Source organism: Miniopterus schreibersii (assembly GCF_964146895.1).
Source record: "Miniopterus schreibersii genome assembly, chromosome: 13".
Taxonomy (NCBI): Eukaryota; Metazoa; Chordata; class Mammalia; order Chiroptera; family Miniopteridae; genus Miniopterus; species Miniopterus schreibersii.
The window spans coordinates 12349113-12369135 of record NC_138113.1 but is presented as its reverse complement, the minus strand read 5'-3'; the positions used below and the strand labels follow the sequence as shown (position 1 = coordinate 12369135).

The 20023-nt window shown below is 49.0% G+C and overlaps 1 protein-coding gene across 1 annotated transcript in view; it reads right to left on the bottom strand.

Moving 5' to 3' along the window:
- Positions 1–20023, bottom strand: part of PLB1 (phospholipase B1) — a gene marked incomplete at its 5' end in the record, with an annotated part of 105219 nt that overhangs the window by 62037 nt on the left and 23159 nt on the right. Inside the window, 7 exons of the mRNA XM_081155860.1 lie at positions 6608–6671; positions 9174–9248; positions 14271–14333; positions 15371–15475; positions 16233–16308; positions 17173–17240; positions 17866–17928. Coding sequence (XP_081011986.1) covers positions 6608–6671; positions 9174–9248; positions 14271–14333; positions 15371–15475; positions 16233–16308; positions 17173–17240; positions 17866–17928 — 514 coding nt within the window. The remainder of the gene's footprint in view (positions 1–6607; positions 6672–9173; positions 9249–14270; positions 14334–15370; positions 15476–16232; positions 16309–17172; positions 17241–17865; positions 17929–20023) is intronic.

Below are 20023 nucleotides of genomic sequence, written 5' to 3'. Positions count from 1 at the left end.
TCAGTTTCTCTACAGTGAAAAGGGAAATGCTTTCATACCACTATTTTTAAAAATCAAGGTGAAGTTCATATAGCATAAACTTAACCATTTTAAAGTCAACAATTCAGTGGCATTTAGTGCTGTTTTCACAATGTTGCACAACCACCACCTCTATCTAGCTCCCAAACATTTTCATTACTCTCAAAGCAGACCTGTACCCATTAAGCAGTCTCTCCCCATTTCTCCCCCCGCCGCAGCTCCTGGCGACCAGTAACCTGCTTTCTGTCTACAGACTTGCCTGTTCTGACACCTCACACACATGGTATCACACAACATGTAGCTTTTTGCGTCGGCTTCTTCCACTTTGCATAATGTTTTCAAGGTTTGCCCATGTTACAGCACGTGTCAGTACTTCACTCTTTTTTTATGGCTGAATAATATTCTATTGTATGGGCCTACCACATTTTGTTTACCCATCCGTTCATTACTTGAAGGACATTTGGGTTGTTTCCACCTTTTGGTGATTGTGAGTAGTGCTGCTATGAACATTCATGTACAAGTATGCATCTGAATGCCTGTATGCCATTATTTTGAGTATATACCTAGGAGTAGAATTGCTGGGTAATCATAATACTACGTTTAGCTTTTCGAAGCACCACCAAACTGTTTCCTACAGCCTGACTCTATTTTTTATCTCTCGAGTTTAAGCACATGATGTGGCTAAACAGCTGTCTACTCGTATGGCAAACATATTCAAACATATTCAACACCAAGCAGTGGCTGGGTGCCCTGGGGACTACACAGTGATCAGAAATGCCCAATGCTCTCAAGAACCTCTCAGGCCAGGGAGGAACGGGAAGCACCCTTACTCATAATAACTGATAGGCTGGTAAACACCCTGAGAGGTACACAGTGATATGAAGTTCTGGAGCCGGGGGATGATCTCCCCTGGCTGTGCGGTGCGGGTGGTTCAGAGAAGGCTTCAGGGAGAACTAAGCCCCCAGGCATGAGATGAGGTAGAGGGAGAGCCAGGGCGGTGAGGGAAGCAGAAAGGACCGATGTGGAACCGCAAAGCATGTTGCAGAGTAGCATAAGCAGTTGTAGAGTTTGGCTTACGTGGTGGACACAGAAGGAGACTAACAAAAATAAGGTTGAAAAGTGGCTTAGGGCCAAAGGTCTTTTATGCCTGGTGAACATGAATATTGCTTTACAGGGTGGGGCAAAAATAGGTTTACAGTTGTTCATATAGAAAATACAATAATAAATAAATAATAATACAAGAATAAACTCTCTGTTTCGCATACTTGCAACTGCAAACCTACGCTTGCCCCTCCCTGTCTATATAACTTGCATGCGTACACCTGGACTATATTTATCTGCCCCTTCACCTTAGTCACAGGAACATGAGTCCAGGTGCATTTTAGGGACCACACCTAAGATTCTTTATGCCATATGTAGATCTGTCCTCTCAAATTACAAGCTCTCCTCCCACTCCCCCCAATATCTCCCACTCCCCTAGTCCCACAGTCACCCTGACATTGCCATAGCTCCTCTTTCCTTAGGTGTGCCTCCCCTCGTCTCTAGTGGTGTCATGTTGAACTAAATTGTCAAATCGCTCTCAGGCCGTGGGAGAAGTCCAATATAACATTTGTATCAGGGAGTGGCCACTCCCAGAGAAGCCCTTCATTCAGTGGGCCATTGCTTAAGCTGGATAAACTGAAACTGTGTGCAAGGAAGCCTTCTCAACAACTCTTCTTTGCCAAGTCACTCTACAAACATGCAGTGACACACAGAGAACAAGATGCTTTTGGCACAACTGGACTACTATAGCCCGCTTCACTCACCAGCATCCAAATCATGATTGTATACCCGTGGAGGAAGCAGTGTTAACACCCAGTGGAAACAATGTCCTGTTCCTTCCATGGAGACACCTTGTCTACCTGACTCCCATGCTCTCTGCAGACAGGGAAGTCCCGCTTCCACTGAGGAACTGCTACATTGGAAAAGAGAAGTCCCTGACTCTTCCTATGACAGCATGCAAACTAACACACACATAGTTGTGAACGTGCATATGCAAAATATATAGGTTTGTGGTCCTCAAATTTGAGCACGCAGAGAATCATCTGGAGAGCTTGTTAAAGCACAGATGGCTGGGCCCCACCCTCAGAGTCTCTGATTTAGTAGGTCTGTGAGGGGCCCAAGGATATGTGGTTAGAAAACCAATATCAAATCACAAAGCCAGCTGCATGCATTAGCACACATCAATGGGGCTGAATCTAAGAACTCTAAAATGACCTCTTCTCAAAGAAATTAGGCTGTGGGTAAAAAAAAAAAAAAGGCAACAAAGATCCCTTCCCCTCAACTTTAGAGGGTTCATTTTAGCTCCTGGTGATGACAGTCAGTCACCATATTCTTCTTGCCATAATGTGTAATACAGTGAATTCTGTGAACACTCTGGGGTGTAAAGGTTAGGGGAAATCTTTGGGGCTGATACATGTAGAAGAAATGGATATATTTGCATAAAAAGCACATTATAATTTGATAAAGAGGTAGCTGACACTGGCCATTCTTGTCTCCAAAATTTGTAGCAGACAGAAAATACACCCATACACATGCATATGTGTGTGTATATATGTGTAGAGAGATTGATTTATGTGTGGTGGGGGAGGCGGTTTCTCCTGTTGGTGGTTCTAAAGGATTTCCTGCAAGAGATAATAAAGCCAAATGAGCTGAGCCTAGATGGGAAGAGTTTAAATATCTGTAGGCCTTGATTTGAGCTTTGTTAATAACATCATGTATGACAAAGACACAGCCTGGAAACACAGCAAAGCACTTTAGCAATTGCTCTCCTTGGGGAAAGAACTATTTAGAGATAAGATTAAATGTGTGGGAGCTGATTAGCTAAACATTATCTGGTACAAACTGTGCACCACCTTGAAAGAAATTGATAAACACATCATTAACTGATCAAGATTTCTTCAGAGGGGCCCTCTTATCAGAAGGCCATCCACACGATGATGAAATATGATGAGTAGTGAGGAAAAGGGTAGGCAAGAGTAGAGAATTGGGGAAGCCACCCTCTATACATGAAGAGTTACACCCAGGAGAAAGACTTGGCACTTTGGAGTTTTGTCTTGTGTAACCCAACAACTTAACCAAGTGGGGACATTCTGAAACACAAACGTTCTCTTCATTGTCAGCTAGGGCAGCCTAACCCATAAGCCGTCTGATTTTAGGAACTTATGTAAAGACTTCTTCAGTGGTGGTACACTGCTAGAACAAGAAGGGAGCCTTGATTCTGCATTTGAAGTGCTTCAGTGTGAGTTTATACAAAAGATATGTGCCTGGCACAAAGTAGGAACTCAAGAAATGTGTTAAGGTAAATGACAGCTAAGTAAGGGGCTCTGTGTCAGGGACTTGACAGCTTTCCAAGCTTAAAATTATAGAAACTACAGGGAAGGGAAACACTTATTCATCCAGACGTCTTGGGGTGAGTTTGAACTTGCTTAGCACACTGGTCCCACCTAGGAACAAGCGGGCTGGTACTCCCCGTGGGGCACCATGACTTCCTAGTCACAGGCTAGGTTAAGTTGCAAGACCCCTGAGCATGGGGTGACTGCAGAATCAGCTTCAGGGTCTACAGTGGACATTAAACTGCTGGTTCACAATGAAGTCATACCCGTAGTGATCACTCAGTGCTGTAACTTGGGGCATTTTTCATATCAGCTTTTGAGTAGCTCGTCTTAGTCAAATGGGTAAAAGAAATAATATCAGGAACTTAGAAAGAAATCAATGGCTTAAATGAATGAACTATTCTGATTCATACTGTTGGTGACAGTGGCATATAATTAGCTTTGTAGATCCCTATTTTCAAATAGTATAAATTTTCCTATCTGCATGGAATTAGCAGCTTGACTTTAAGACAACCAGCTTCAATAGATAGCCAATGAGCCATGAGATAGCGCCTAGCAAACTGCACATGTGAACTGGCTGGGAGGAAAAAATTAGAGGCTTGCATTCATTCATTCATTCATTCATTCATTGGCTACCAAATACCAACTAGTTATAAAAACTTACATCAACCCTATGTATCTCATCCAAAGCCCCATAGGTCAGTGGCAGAAGTTTATCACCTGTGGGCTCCGATGGAATGAGACTGAGGCACCCGGGCTGCCAGGGGCCCTGGCCTGCTGATGAAGACAGTATCCTATTTTGAAATGTCACTTTTGGTTAGCTAGGTGTATCTGTGGATTGGTTTGAGAGAAACACTAGAAAAGGGAACTAACAAAGAAGGTTTCTGTAAATAACTCTGAAGATAAACAGTTATTTTACAAGAAAAATGGTTTGAACAGAAGATACTTTGGTCTAAGTTGATTTTGAAGGTCTTTTTGCACCCTGAGAATTGTTGATTTGCTGAATTAGAAATACTCGTACTTCAGATTAATTCAGCAAACATGTATGGGCTCTTACCAGGTGCTGAGTCATTTGGGAAATAAAGATAAGATAACCTGTTCTTATAAGCATGTATCAGATGCTTCATCTCAGTTAGGAATTGCAAACATGATTTCCAGAAGAGGGAATCACCTCGCCAGAAATAGAATTATTGAGGGAAAGCAACAAGGTGGCCCTGTGCTGAGCCCTTTTCCTGTCTACCCCCGCAGTCATAACTATGGTTAAAATGTCCACTCATAGATCACGCACAGTAACGAAGTGTGTTTCTCATTACTGTCCCGTTAGCGGTGGCCATTGTCTAAATGACACTTCTCCGGCAGGACCCAGATGTGCAGGCCCAGCACTGACCTGTGAGAGGGAGTGTTGGTCCCATGCCCACGTGGTTAGATAGAACAGGCCTCAATCTATCCATCTGCTTACTCAAACAGCCCCTATCACCAGAGTATCTCAGATCTCAAGGTCTTGAGATTTCTGGCACTTACATCTTCAAGTGCAATAAACAACAATCTTCAGGGTCAGGGCATGAAGAAGAGGTTCACATTTTATTTGACTTTTAGATGTTGAGATATGCTCTCCTCGATTGGTTGGTTATCATTGACATGACAGGGACACTATCTAGACAGATTGTGAAATGCTTTATAAATCATTCTTTCAGAATGATAAGATTAAAAATAGGATGGATGTTATTTCACGGTGAAGACTATGGCCATTAAAACCCTGAAATTCTCCCTCTCCTCTTCTCTCTCTATACATACGTGTGCACACACATATATACACACACACCTTTGAGTTTTTGCTATAGGAGGGCCTACAGATGAAGCTAGTCATTTATTTCTGCTGCTAAATCCTGCTGGTAAACTAACCAATAGGAGTGTGTTGTCACCAGGTGTGTGTGTGGGAAAGTCAAAGACTAATAGTGTGTGTGAGAGTGTGAGAGTGTGTGTGTAAGATCTTGATCACCTATGTTCTGCAATGTAGAGCAAGAGCCACTTCTACACCAAAGGCTGGGGGAGACTTTCAGCTCCCCAGTCGTGTGGCTTCGAGTGTATAGGGCAGAGACGTGTGTGAGAGGCAGGCTAACAGCCAGGGCGTTTATTTATTCTACTAACATGCAGCAAAGGGAGGCAACCTGACTGCAAAGATTTGCGTCCCTGAAAGGTTCCTGCTAGGCACTGTGGCATCTCCAGACTTAGTTTTCTATCCTACGGGGCACAGAGGAGGCACTCGACAAGCATCTGATCAATGAATGAACAAGTGAACCAATCAACGAACGAAAGAGTCACCCCGCAGGACCCCATCTCACTGCTGCAGAAATGCTCCCGGACTGATGCTTCGAGTTGTGTGGGTCACCATACAGGCCCCCCCACTCAACCACCCGAGAGTTTCCATGGGCATATGAACACAGCCATCACTCCCAGACTGGCTGGCCTGGAGAAGGCTCAACCCTTAGGCAGCCCCTCTTTGGCAAGGTCTCTGCCTAGAACATTCCATGACTCTCATTTTCATGGCCCAACAACAGTCATTTCGGAAACAGCAGCAGTAAAAAGGGCACATTTCTAAGGCAGTGTGCTTTCCTGCTCTGTGTGGGGGTTGAGTGCGTCGCACGGGGCTCTGACAGGGAGTGTGGACTGGTTCCTTCTGCTTCCTGCTCCCAGGCAGTTTTGCTTTTTGGAGGAATGCTAGCCTGGCATAAAGTTCATGCTTCAGAAATGCTTTCTGATCATATCATACCTCATCACATCATAGCATGGCCTATCTTATCACATCATATCGTAGCATAGCTTATTTCAGTTAAAGAGCAATCAAACACAGGCATGAACTTCCAGATAGGCAGGCAGACCTCGGGGATATTGTGGGTTTGGTTCCAAACCACCACAATAAAGTGAGTTCCTTCTGCTTCCTGCTCCCAGGAAAGTGAGAGCAAAGTGAGTCAGCAAAGTGAGTCATCACCTTTTTCGATGGTGGAGGGTACTGCCTTCAATTTGTAAAACATGCAACATCTGTGAAGCGCATTAAACAAGGCTTGCTGTACTTACAGAGCTGTCTCCACTGCCCTTGGCAAGCCTCTTGGGTATATCTCAGGCTGTGTGGAAAGCCCTGCCATCCTACGGTTGCTCTTACTTTGATGAGTTCAGGCCTCAAATGAGTTTAAAAATCACTTGATTCGAGCATGTACCTGAGGTGGGGATCTTGTCGGAGGGATCCTTGTTAGGGCACTCCAATGGCATGGTCAGTCCCAACTGAAATGAGACACACAGAGAAATAAGGAGAGATGGAACACGTGAAATTGGGTAAGGAACGAGGTCTCTACTTTGGAAAATATCACTTAATATAGCAACCTAACTCTCCTCTAAGATTTCTCCCTCTCATTCGACACTCAGGTGTCCGCAGCAGCCTTTCCAAGTGCTCCCAAACCCATCCCCTCTTCTCTGGTCCCTCTGCCTCAGCCTACGTCCAGGCCACTGTTTCTTCCTGCCTGGAAAATTGCAGTATTCACAGCATTGCCTCCTTCAGTCCCCTGGGCTTCCTTCCCAGCTTCTGAACCATCCAGGGGTCTCTCTCTCTCTCTCTCTCAACATAACAGAACTATGTCACTACCTTGCCCAAATTCTCAGGGAAAGCAGGGATTTTTGGTCTGCTTTGGGTACTATTGTATCCCCAGAGGCTAGAACAGTACACAGTAGATGCTCAATAAATATTTGTTGGTTGAATAGTAAATACATTTCTATTCTGTATTAATATCAACATAAAGCCCATCTTTCTTAGCATGGCCTAGGTGGCCCTGCCATTCTAAACCATAAGAATTGACCCGACTCTGTGCTCTCCATGGCCCATGTCTGCGCCCAAGCTCTCCCGCTACTCACCCTTTCCCTTCCCTCCCTTCCATTTTCCCGCACCCTGTACACCTGGCTCGGCCTTAGTCCTCCCTCAAGGCTGAGTCGTGGGCACTCTTTGGCGCATCTTCTTCAACTCTCTCCTATCTCAGTTAGCTGCCCTGCCTCTGTGCTCCCTGAAAACTCCATGGAAACTTGAATGACAGGAATGAATCCATGGTGCAAGAACCGCTGGTTCACTCCACTAGACTGAGTTCCTCAGGGCAAGAAAGTATTTCATTGATGTTTTTACCTCCTATGCCTGATATCCGCCCTTCCTCCCGCCTGCCCGTTTAGCTCATTCAACAAATAATGATTAGGCTCCTGCTCTGAGTCCCTGCGCTCGCTGCCCGTGAGTCCTAGTGGCGCAGAGCAGGTGGGTAATCAATAGCCATATCCTGCAGGAATGGATCACTCGCTCTATCATGGAATAACAGTGACACTGATACACAACTCGTAGCCTGCCGGATACTATTACACATGCTTTACACCTATTATTTATTATGATTTCATAACAACTCCATGAGGTAGGACTATGACTTTCACCACTTCCCATATGAAAATAAACAAAGCACAGAGAAGCTCAGCACCTTATCTGTCCAGGGACACAGAGCCAGTAAGTGGAAGAGCCTGGATTTGAACCCAGAGCCAGTTCTCTCACCTCACTGTGCCGTGCTGCCCCTCAGATGTATCTTCATTGCTTGGTGTTAGTTAGAAAGTGTGCGGGACAACTTGATAAATAAAAGTCTTTCACAGTGTGTCCCTCGGGCTTTGGGGTGCAGGCCCAGGTCACCAGCATTGCCCCCACCTCCTGGACTAACTCCCACCCTTTCATATGATAAGGAGACAGAATTTGTTGCAACCCACATGGGTCCCCAGTCCTCTGAAGAGGAGGACATCGACCTGCAAGTGTCACTGGATTCCTCAGAGTAGTGCAGAGTCCCTTATCTAATCTGGACAGAAAGTACCAGGGAGAGTCACAAGATAAGCAGGGCACCAGCGTGTGAGGTGGCCCCTGAGGCGTGGGCCCACTTCTGAGCCTTCTGGTCTCCACACTGTCTGGTTTCAGAGCTCACCATATTTCTCAGCCCTTTCTTGACTTTCTCTTCAGGTTAAGGCCTCAGATGAGTTTAAGCTGACAAAGTGGGAACGGAGGCATGGGTACAGGGAACAGACTGGCAGCTGTCAGAGGGGAGGGGGCACTGGATGAAAGAATGTGAAAGGATTAAGCAAAAAACTCTCATACGTAACCCAGAGACACAGACCACAGCGTGGGGACAGCCAGATGGAAAGGGGGTGGGGGTCGCCACGTGGTGGGCCGCAAAGGGGGAGGAAATGGGGCTGGAGACTTTTTTGGGGTGATGGGTGCAGGATGCAGTGTGCAGATGATGTTTTATTGAGCTGTGCACTTGAAACCTGAAACTTGTATGGTTTTGTGAGCCAATGTCACTCTAATAAATTCAACTAAAAAAAACAACAACTGCAAAATTGCTATACTCCAGAGTATTTTCTCAATCCTTGGAGATTGGAGTTTTCTATTAAAAAAAAAAAAAAGGACTTGTCCGAGATTGGGGAAGGGCCCAAAGAACCTTGCCTTAGAGTAGGACAGACAGGGAGTAGGCAGTGCTGACACCCAACACCTCCCATGAAGCTGCAGGATGCTGGTTGCCAGGCTGTTCTCAAGGCAGAGGTGGAGGGCAGGCCTGCTTCCAGCACCAAGGAGACAGCCACCACCTACCCAATACTTTGCCCATCCCAGCCTGCCCATAAAGGATGTAAAGAACCCCGTGGAAGCTTCTACAGACTCAGCAAGGTGTACAGCCCCCGGTTCACTTACATATATGTCAACCACAGAAAACCCCTCCATACCTCAAGCTTCTCAGTAGGTTCTGGCAACCTGGGCAGGTAGTTGCTGTTTCTATAGGTGAACAGATACGGCATTTCCTGCAGAGAAAAGTAATGTGTTGGAACCATGACCCAGAAATCTGTACCCTTTAATCAGGCTTTATCACCCAGCAATGCCTTTGGCCAGTTTGGAACATTCATGCCATCATTGAAACGAAAACCATTCTCTGGCTTTTCTTCTCTGTACTGCCTATGAGTTCCCTGACTAGGAAGGAGTCCATTAATGCTTTAAAATTTTCCATTTGCAATTGTCAGCATCTCTTGCTCTCTACCTGTGGGCCCATGCTACCAGCAAAGTACATATATTTCCATGAAAAAAGAACATAATCGCAAGCTTCCTGGCAGCCAAAGCAAAGAGGGAAACAGGGTAAATTACATTGTTCTTATAGCCTAGCAACAAAAACTTACCAATTCATCAAGAAAGCCCAAACTTTGACTACCATGAAATAGTAAAAGTAATTCTACTCATTTATGTTATTTTCCCATCCATTTATTCAGCAACATTAATTACATGCCTGTTACATATTTGGCCCATATTTAAGAAACCCATCTTCACATTTGGGACCCTTGGGGCCAGGTGAGATATGGCTTTGCCCCTATGCCCTCCACAGGTGTGGAAGGGGCCATGATCCTACTGAAATGGCTCTAAAGAGGCTAATGTCTCAGCCAGATGATACCCACTTCACAGCAAAGCCCGCTTGGTGACCCCACCTGTCTCCCAATTCAGCGAGAGATTCCCCTGCCTCCCCTCTCCAGTCCTTGCCTACCTGAGAGGGACATTTTATGAACCTTTTCACATTTGTACTGAATAGCTCGTCTTTCTGTCCTGCTGGCTGCATCTAGAAAAGAAGGTGATCTTTAGAATAGGAAAGTCATGCACAGGTGTCAGCATTCCAGGTACCACCGAGAAAGACTCGTTAGTCCAAAGCTTGTCAGAGTTTGACCCTGGACCAGCACCATCAGCATCACCGGGGAACACATTGGAAATGCAAATTTCCAGCCCCCATCCCAGACCGACTGAGTCAGAAACCCTGGGGTGGGGTCCAGCTCTCCGCATTTTAACATGCCCTGCAGGGGACTGTGATGCCCGCTCACGCGGAGGCCCACTGATTCCGGGCCCACCCCTCCTCATATCACAGGAGAAACTGAATGCCAGGGAGGCTGGGCTGGGACTAGGACATCGGGATCCTCCATTCAAACGGATGTCTCTCAGTGAATCACATTGCTTCCTACGTCTATCGAGTCAGGAACGAGTGCTGGTGGCATCGGCTCTGACACAGGCAGCTCCTCAAAGGACAACCCAAAGCCTACCTGACAACCTAGATTAAAGTGCACCGGGTGCCAGCAGGGTGAGCATTGAGGGAAAAGAGGAAATGAAGGCCGTTGAAGAACTTGATGGGGGAGCAATTTTTAAAGTTCCTTTTGTTTTATGCCCGGCCGGGCGTGGCTCAGCGGTTGAGCATCGACCTAGGATCCAGGCGATCGGGGTTCGATTCCCGGTCAGGGCACATGCCCGGGTGTGGGCTCAATCAGTGACTCTCTCATCATTGATGTTTCTATCTCTCTCTCCCCCTTTCCTTTCCTCTCTCTGAAATCAATAAAGATATATTTAAAAATAAATAAATAAAGTTCCTTTTGTTATATTAAAATGTTCATTATATGTATGTAAGCACTTCAAAGAAAAACATAGTGGCCCTGAGAGGTCACGGATGTTCTGCACCATCTTCTACCACGGATACACTGGCGTTTGCTGTCAGCCCCGCTTCCACAGGTGCTAGGCTCCCGTAACACCTTTGTCCCTCGCCTTCCCTCCAAGGACCTTGACAAGGGACACAAGCGACAGGAGGCCGCAGGATGAAGCACCCCGTCTGGCTCAGTCCCATGCTCTGCCAGCCTCCACGAGGCTTTTAGATTCTTAGTGAATATCTTATCCCAGAATCTGTGCTCACTAAGCAACAAGCAGGAAAGAACTTTACCCTTCTCAGGGCTGGCTCTTCCCCCAGATGGACAGGGTCTGATAAGAGGGTATAATTAACCTTTTGGAAAAGGAGTGGCAACCCTTTAGCTCAGGGCTGGAGAAGGAACTGCGGTGCCTTCTTTCCGTTTTATTCTGAAAGGGAGGGTGAAGTGGGCCTGGGTGGACGGCCCGGTGCCAATCTGGCCTGCCTTCTTCTCTCCAGTCTTTCAAAAATTTAATCAATAATAGAGGCTGGAAGGAGACATCAGAAGAGTCCCATCTCAATGATTCTGGTAGAATGGATATAGCAGAGTCCATTTTTTAAGGGCCTCAAAGAAGGGAAATTCATAAGTTTTTCCAATAAATGCATTTCCATTAAGAACCTTGTCCTAAATGTCTCTCTATTCGTCACCCACATCCTTCCTGCTCCCACCAGCCCCCTTTACACCCACTCTGACCCCCTCTCCTCAGGGGATGGAGAGTGACGTCCTCCATCAAATGGTCCCCCGGGCCCTCCTGGGGCCACCCTGTGCAGCACATCCCAGGAGGACCCAGCGCTGCCCGCGGGGCTCTCACGCCACTGCCCAGCCCTCTAACTGCCCCCATCGCCTCTGCTCAGCTTCCCTGCCACCCTGACGTTGCCTGCAGGGTGGGAGAGTGACCTTGGCCACTCTCTCCAAGGAGAATTCCCGCTCACTGTGAGCAACTCCTGAGTGTTCTTGTCCTGCCCTGTGGCGCTAACACCATGCCCAGGGCTCGGCACAGGGTGGGGGTCAGTGATGGCTGGAAGGACCTGGGAATCGAGTTCCCCAAAGGTGGGTCTCTTTAAAACTACTGTGGTAGCATTAAAATGATCAGAAGTTATTGAGGAGAAGGCGGGAAGAGCCTAGGGAATGACTCGCATCCCCAGTACAAGAGGCCAGGAGCTCAGCTTCAGGTCGGTGGGGGGGGGCTCATTCTGTTGGGATGATCCCAGGTGTTTTTAGGAGCAGCTCGCTCGCCACCCCTGAGTACAAGTGTGTGATGAGGGTCATTACACCCCTTTGTCAAGTAGAGAAAATGGTGACCCAAAAAGGCCATGTGACTCATCTCAATAAAACAACCGAAAGACACACCTGGGGAGACCCCACCCTCTTTGCTGGCCTGGCTGCAGGAACCCTGAGGACTCTCACCAGGAAACGACTGGTGATTGGTCAGACAGGTCCGGAGAGAATGGGGGAACTGTCCGCCCAGAAAAGCTACCTCTTCCTCCTTGGGGCCCTTGCGACATCTACTGAGCCCCGGTTCTTTGGCCTTGATTGTGGGACCCTCTGTCCTCGATCTCACCCTCCAGTGGGCTAGAGGGCACTGTGCGCCTGCTTGAATGGACAGGACGTCACAGGCTCAAGGAAGGCAGTCGCCACTGCTGCCACCACCAGCTGTGACACTCAACAGCGAGATGGAGGGAGAGGGAGCCCTTTCTCCCTACCTGCCCTCGCCAGAGTCTCTCTGTCTGGCGATCAAAGTGCTTGCTTCATTCTCCGGGCTCCTTATCACGTTTCCTGTCTTATCAGACCAGCTTCTACTGCCTCCTGATGATAATGCATTTGGCTTTTTCTTCCCCATGCCCTTCGCTCACAAAGGTCTCTTGCCTGGAAAGCCCGCCCTGACCTCCTCTGACATCCTACAAAGCCAATTCCAGCCCTGCCACTGTGGGGCTCTCCTGCCCTCCTGCCCGTGTCGCCTTGGGATGCACAGTCCAGCGCATCACTGCTGGCTGAGTTCAAGTCCACTCTGTTCCTCCGAGTCTCCTGACCCTTCCAGCTATAACCCGGGATCAGCGAAGGCCAAGGCCATTTGGTGTGTGTTTTTTAAACCTCTTTGGACCCAGGACAGGTCAGGGCACATGACAGATTCTCTTTCATCACTTGGGAGAGAGGTGACGTAGAGGGGAAGGAGATAGGTTTGGCTGAGCTGGAATAACCAGCCCTTCTCCCCAGAGAGAGGGTACCCTGCGGGGGACAGCCCTGCAGGAGGGGTCAGGTTAGTGTCCTCAGCCCCTCACAGGAGATCAGCAGCAAATGGTTTCCTGCGGGAAATGTTCCACCCTAGGGTCAGGTCCAATAACAAAGAAATCAGGTGCTTTCTTCAAGGAGAGTGTGATTCTGTTGACGAGGGCTTCTGGGGCCATCCTGTGCCCCCCACCCCTGCTCTGTCTTGCTGGCTAATGCACGCTGAAACATAGCTGCCCATGGCACTCAGCACAGCACTTAGTCGAAAAGATGGAGAAAACATTTTCTAATCCAAGGAAGAGGAAAACCAAGTTTCTGTCACTGGAATTCTAAAAATAGGACTGCTTGCATGGGGAAAATACCAAAGGCTAAATCAGGTGTCTGCCTGGTACCTGGGAAAGGCTCATGTTTTGACATTTCATTCCACCCACTGCCGAATCCCAGGGAGCCCCGGGGGCCTCAGAGGTGCGGGGAAGCCCCGCAGAAAACAGTAAGAAGTGTCCGCATGTGCTGAGTACAGGCTGTGGGCAGAAGTGAGCTACACGCTTGACATGTCCTGGGTCAGGTGTTAGGATCTGGATTTTGCAGAAAGGGAGTGGAGACCCTCAATTCACACCACTTGTGAGAGATGGCATTAGGATTTGAACCCAGGTCTCCATCACTTGAAAGTCCACATTCATCCCAGGTACCACCCGGGGCCTTGAAGCCACGTGATGGCACTTAAGCGTCATGTGAGGGAAAGCTGGCCTAGAATCGCAGCCTGAGCTGTTCCCTAGGGCCCTGCTTTGAGTGAAGTCTCCCACACAGACTCTGAGGAAACTCTGGGCCTCTGGGAGGAGCGGTACTGAAGGTGTCCAGAGAGCCACGCATGCTGCCAGGGCTGCATCCAGCTCTGGGGTGAGGCGGTGAAACTGGGGTGGTCAGAGCTAGGCCATCCCCAGACGTGGGAAGGCTCCCTGGCAGCCAGAATCATTGTCCCGGGGTCCTGCTGGAATCCCGCAGCCCCTCCATCAGAGCAGAAGGCAGAGTGGGTGTGGCAGTGGAGCCCCAGCTCTTTTATAGGCCAAACCCCCAGGCTGGCACTGCAGCCTCCCAGAGCCCCCCGCAACTCACCATGATGTTCCAGAGATTCAAGGAGACCGAGAGTGTGGTGGGATCCTGGTGTAGCAACTCCTTCTGAAAGAGAACCAGGTAAGAACCCCTGTATGTCCCCAAGGATGGGGTGGACCTGCCATGCACTCTGAAGGTGACCCTGGCAGAGCTGGGGTGGCCCTGATTTGCCCAGACTCTCAGCCCCTTTCCACATCAGTCATGGCCCCCCTACAGGCCCGCTGTCTGGGGTGAGGCTGGGAGGTGAGGGCCTACAGGAGCAGGTCACACCCCTCGTCAGCGTGAGGTTCCCCACAACTCAACCAAACCACAGAGGCCGCGGTGACAGGAAGTGATTCATGTGTGGTCTGAGTAGGGGGTGGGATGGGGACGAATATTCTTCTTCCTCCTTTTAAACCACTATTGAAACATCAGTTAAGTCCTGGAGGGGGCACAGTGGCCCCAGCAGGCAGGAGCCAGGAGTCTGGAGGGAGGGGCTGTCCCAGGCACACAGTGCTGGAGCTCAGTGGTGTCAGAGACACCCTACCAAGCGCATGCGGACCCACCACCACGCTCATGGGCTGGGCGCCCCCCTGGGGCAAGGGCGTTTGCCCAGTGACCTGGGGAATGAAGGCCACTCACACTCCCCTCCCTCCCAGGGGTGGATGTAGAGAGCCTGCAGAAGGAGGAGGGTGACGCGGTACCCTAAAATTCTGTCCTGAAGAGTCACTGTAGCTGAGAGGTACTGAGGGCTCCCCAAGCTCCTCACATGTGTTTACTCATGAGATCCTGACAACCACCCTAGAGGGTGGGAATATTAAAGATGGCCCTGATTTCACAGAGAGGGAACCGAGGCAGAGTTCCAACAACTCACCCAAGATCACACAGCTGGCCCACGTCAGAGCCTGGAGCTCAAGTCCATGCTCTTTACCTCTGGGCCACTCTGTCTCTAAGAACTTGCTTCAAGGAGCTCTCCAACCCCATGGGGAAATCGTCCAGAAAGTATAAGAGAGTATTGCAGCATCCCCCCCCCCCTCCAGGGTGCATATCCCGGGCTCAGTGATCCCCACTGGGCGGGAGTGGCAGAGGGGGAGGGTCAGGCTCCTTACGGTCACCTCACTCACCAAGTGTGGTGATGAGGATGTCTCGTAGAAGAAGGGCTGGAAAACCACTGCAAAGGAGTCCTCCTGATTGTACTTGCTGGAGTTCAGGAGACGTTCCCAATTTTCCTGAAAAAGAGAGCAGAGAGGTGTGCACCCAGGAGCATGGGCGAGGCACAGCCTGCCCCGTCCCCCTACCAGGGCGTTGTCAGCAGCCCCTCGGTCTGAGATGGATCTGAAATAGGTTCCCTGGGAGCTGGAGTATACGCCAGCCAGGGATGCAGCCAGGCCCTGCCCATGCTCTGTTCAAAGGCTAAGTTCTGGAGAGGGTAAGCCATTAACTATACAAAACATGTCACCTCTGGAGTGAGAGAAGTGCCACACGGCTTCATACATAACTTTCTTCTTAAACCAAAATACTCATGTGAACACACGTCAATAGGTGCCGGACTCTGAGCTGTTTGCTGACAGGGATGGTGACTCCCACTGAGCCATCCTAGCCCTCTTGGGGTTTCTTCTCTAACCCAGAAAGCATGTCTTCGGGACCTCTGAGTTGCCCTTGGGCAGAACCACCTCAGCAGCCATAGGTGCAGGGGTACAAGTCGTGATGATGACCACAACCATTTCTGAAGGGACCTGCAAAGTCCTTCACTATCTAAAGTACCACCACTGTCCCTCCCCAACCTGCCCGTATCGTTTTCCGGGCTTTACCTATAGGAACATCAAGTCACCAGCAGGGAGTGAACCGAGAGCAGCTCTCTCTGCTTCCTGACTCGGTTGGAGAAGCCCTACGGTGGCAGACTTACACCCTAATTGTCCCTACCCCCCCTGTTCTCCTCCACGACCCCCGCCCCTGCAAGCTGCCAGTCTCCCGGAGAGGGCTCACCTGATAGGACCACTGCATCACAGTCCTGGGCAGCTTTGAGGTCATCTCTGAGCACTTGCAAGGCTCTGCTTCTAGGCTGCAGGTTAAAATAAGTCAGAAATGAGAGCGTGGATGGAGTGGGGCCATTCAGGCCACCCCATGGAGCAGCGAGAGGGCTGGGGGACCTGGGCGTTGCTCAGGGTCTGAGGAAGGAGAAGCTGGAAGTCTCGGGGTGCAGAAGGAAGCAAGCACACACTGAGGGGAACAGAGTGGAAAGGTACACTGTGATCTGCTCCCCGTCTGTCCCTCCACCGGGGTGGGGAAGGGATGTGGGGACATCTCCCTCTCGCTCCATCTCCCGATACGCTGCCCCTCATCCCTTCCACACCAGAAGCCCACCTCCAGTTCTCCCTCCCCTGCGGTGTGTGTCCTTTCCCTTCAAACCCTCCTTTCCTCTGGGCACCGTCCTTTCCATTGCCCCCACCTCCAGCTGTCCCTACCCTGACCTTTGCTGCGTGTACTTCTTTGCTGGGTGTGAAGCCAGAAATCTCAGGATCTGGGGTCAAGGAGTTTAGATTCTATCACAAATTTCAGAACTACATGGGAATCAAATTCAGTGAAGATAAAATACGTTTAGGCCAACTTTTTTTCTTTCCCATTTCTAGAAGTATCACTCCTTGGCTTACGGATGTTTTGCCAAAACTGCTTTTTAAACCCTCAGATCATTCTGGTGGGGGCAGGTCATCCAACCAAGTCCACCAGACTGGACAGTTCCTCCTTTGACTCAGTCCCCAGAACGATGTTGTCCTCCCGAGCTGTGTGATCTCAAGCGTGTTGCTTAGTCTCTGGGCCTCCATCCCTTAAGTCTCCCTCACCAATTAACATGTGAAGTGCCCCGCCCAGTGCCTGGCAAAGGGCAGCCCCTCAACAAATGCTGGTCCCCTCCCACTTCCCTTTTTACCTGAGCCCGTTCCCTTGGTGCCCCACAGCCTCAGAGAGGTCCACTATGTTCACAAATGCTTTAGGGACCTACAAGGAAACAGAGAGAAGATGAACATTTGCAAACATTTGCAGGCACCGTCCTTGCCAGGGGTCATCCACAGAGTCCTTGGTTTGAGCCCAGCTTGGGGCCTGGTTGAGCACGAGGGACCTCTTTGGGAGAAGTTTGGTTGGGGTTGGTCCAAAGCTGCCAGCCTGCTGGTTATGCAGAGGCATGTCATTCACCATCCCTCCTGGTGGGCAGGGCATCCCCCCACCAGGTGTAACAAGAAAGCAGGACCATGTTGGTGACAGGACTCTAGACCCTCTGAGACAGGGAAGCTGCCTCCCCATGAGTCTCAGAACCTGCAGTGCTTGCTCATCAAGGTCACTTGACAGAGGGAAGCCTTGAAGGCTCTCAAGGACCCCACAGGTCGTCACTGCCCCACACTGTTCAGGAAAGAGTGGGGTGATTGAGTCCCTAGGGAGGAGCTGATCTCCCTCAGGGGAGGTCTCCCACTACGACACTTTTTTTAACCCAGTAAGGCAACTTGAGAGTAACCAGAGCCTTCCCTGCCAGCCCTTGGAAAGGCATCTCTCTCTTGTCTGGGGAAGGCAGATACGAGGAAGCTCCAGGGGTGTGGTCCCATGGAGTTGGGGAAGCTGCAAGCCTCACCTCCTGGAGCAGGTAGTCCAGCATTCTGGTCAGCTTGCTCATGTTATCTGTCACCAGCTTGTCCTGTGAGAGGAGAAATGTGCTGAGTGTAGGTGGGGACAGGGACCATAGGGCCAAGGATGCCTAGGCTCACACACACACCCCGCCCCCTCCCCTCCGCAGTCCCCACCCTCGGCTGAGATGATAGTGACAAAGGCCCTGCTAGACCCCAGTTTCCCACAAACACGTGCAGAGTTCCCAGAGCTCCCCAGGCTTTTGTTCATTCTGACTTCCCCAACCCATCCTCCCCTAGGAAAACTTTAAGCTGCCCCAGATGAGAAGTTCCACGTCAGGAAAGGACAAACTCAAGGTCAAGGAAACTCTACAGCTCTCACTGAGGGATAGGAGGCAGGACTTACTCCCAAGGGAAGAACACAATTCCCCTTGGACTTAAGGACCCAGATGGGCCTCAAGACTTCCATGTGCCGTTCTTTCATCAGCCCTGTCCCAGCCGCATTTGCATTTGCCCCGAGTTAGAAGAGGGCTGCTCTCCCCCGGTGTTTGAAGACAGCCCCTTCCCACCCAGTGCCTTGCAGGTAATGAAAATGAATAACAAATGAGAGCACCCCAAAAATATACCCTGGTTTACCTCTTCAGGGTAAAAAAAACAAAAACCAAAACAACACCAAACAAAAATAAACTTTACAACGAGACAAGCTCCTTAGCTGTCTGCACACCGGCTGTCCCCTGAGGGGACTTGGCTCAGACAGGAAGACAAGGCAGGCCTAGGAGCTGTTCTGTTTCCTGGGGGAACAGTGGTGATGCTGGAGACAGCTGCCAATCACTCAGGCTGAGACCGCACTGGGCGGTGTCCCCACTCCCGAGTCCCCGCTTCGGTGTGAGGCTGTCCTCTGGAGTCAGCTGACCATAGCCAGCAATAAACCCACTGTCTCATTTTTTTCAGTCTAAGTGACCCTCTCTCTGAATGTGACCTTAAGCGTCTCACTTTTCCTTCTAAAGAGCCTTGGGAACTCGCTGCCCACATTCAGGGCATCGATCTTCCACAGGGAAACTGGGGATCCCTGCCTGGTTCTCCCCCATCAAGGTGCTTATTCATGGCCGCAGAGTGAGTGGGGCCCAGCCAGTCACTCAGGTACCGAATGCTTGCTGCTCAGGCACCAACTGTCCCCGTTCTTTAGTGGAAGACATTACACGCGTAAAAATGTCCCTTGTTTACAAGGTAACACATAATGAACTCCCCCTTGAACCCAAAGTGAGGAAAAAGCTTATTTTTTTCCCAATGAAACGACACATTATATATATATATATATATATATATATATATATATATATATATATATATATATATATATATATATCTTTTGCCCTCAGAGTCAGAAGAAATTTCTATGATCAAACATATGCCTGAGACAAGATTTAACTTTTTCTAATAAACTTGGGATTTATTCCAAGGAGTAGAATTATTCAGTCAAAAGATGCAAACACTTTTAGGTTTCATGAATCATCCTGCCACTGTAATCTCCAAAATGTTGACACCTGCTTCCAAAGGCATTTGCAACAAATGCATGTGTAGATTTTCTTGCAGTGTCACTGGCTTTGAGGTTTATTTCCATTTTTTTTTCTCTTCTTTTAACTGACTTTTTTCATCTTACTCATCAACAAAAGTAGACTTTAACTAGAGAGCAGTACAGACCCTGGAAGCATCTCTGTTTCACTGCAATGAGTCAGGTCAACCAGTTACCTGTGCAGCACCTGCCTTTGAATAGCTGGACCCACCACGGCAGCTCTGAAGAATCAGCATTGCTGCCTGATGGACAGCTCCTGATCTTACTCTCTTATGACTCTGGTCTTAAGAAATCCCCAAAGAACAAATGTGGACACAGGCCCTTATCTACTTCCCACCAAAGGAGCCACCTTAGAGGTGAAAATTTCCAGGTCCTAAGTAGGGCAGGACAGGGGTTTAGCATTTCCTCTTAACAGTGAAACACCTGTTCTCATATGAACTACTTTGGGAGACTTGACCTATGACACAGGGAAAGGCAGAGATGCTCTTACCTTCCAACATGCAATCAACTCTAATATTTTATATTTTATTCTATCTTATTTCTATTTGTGTAATTTTGGTTGCAATCTTTAAACTTAATTTTGACCCACTAAT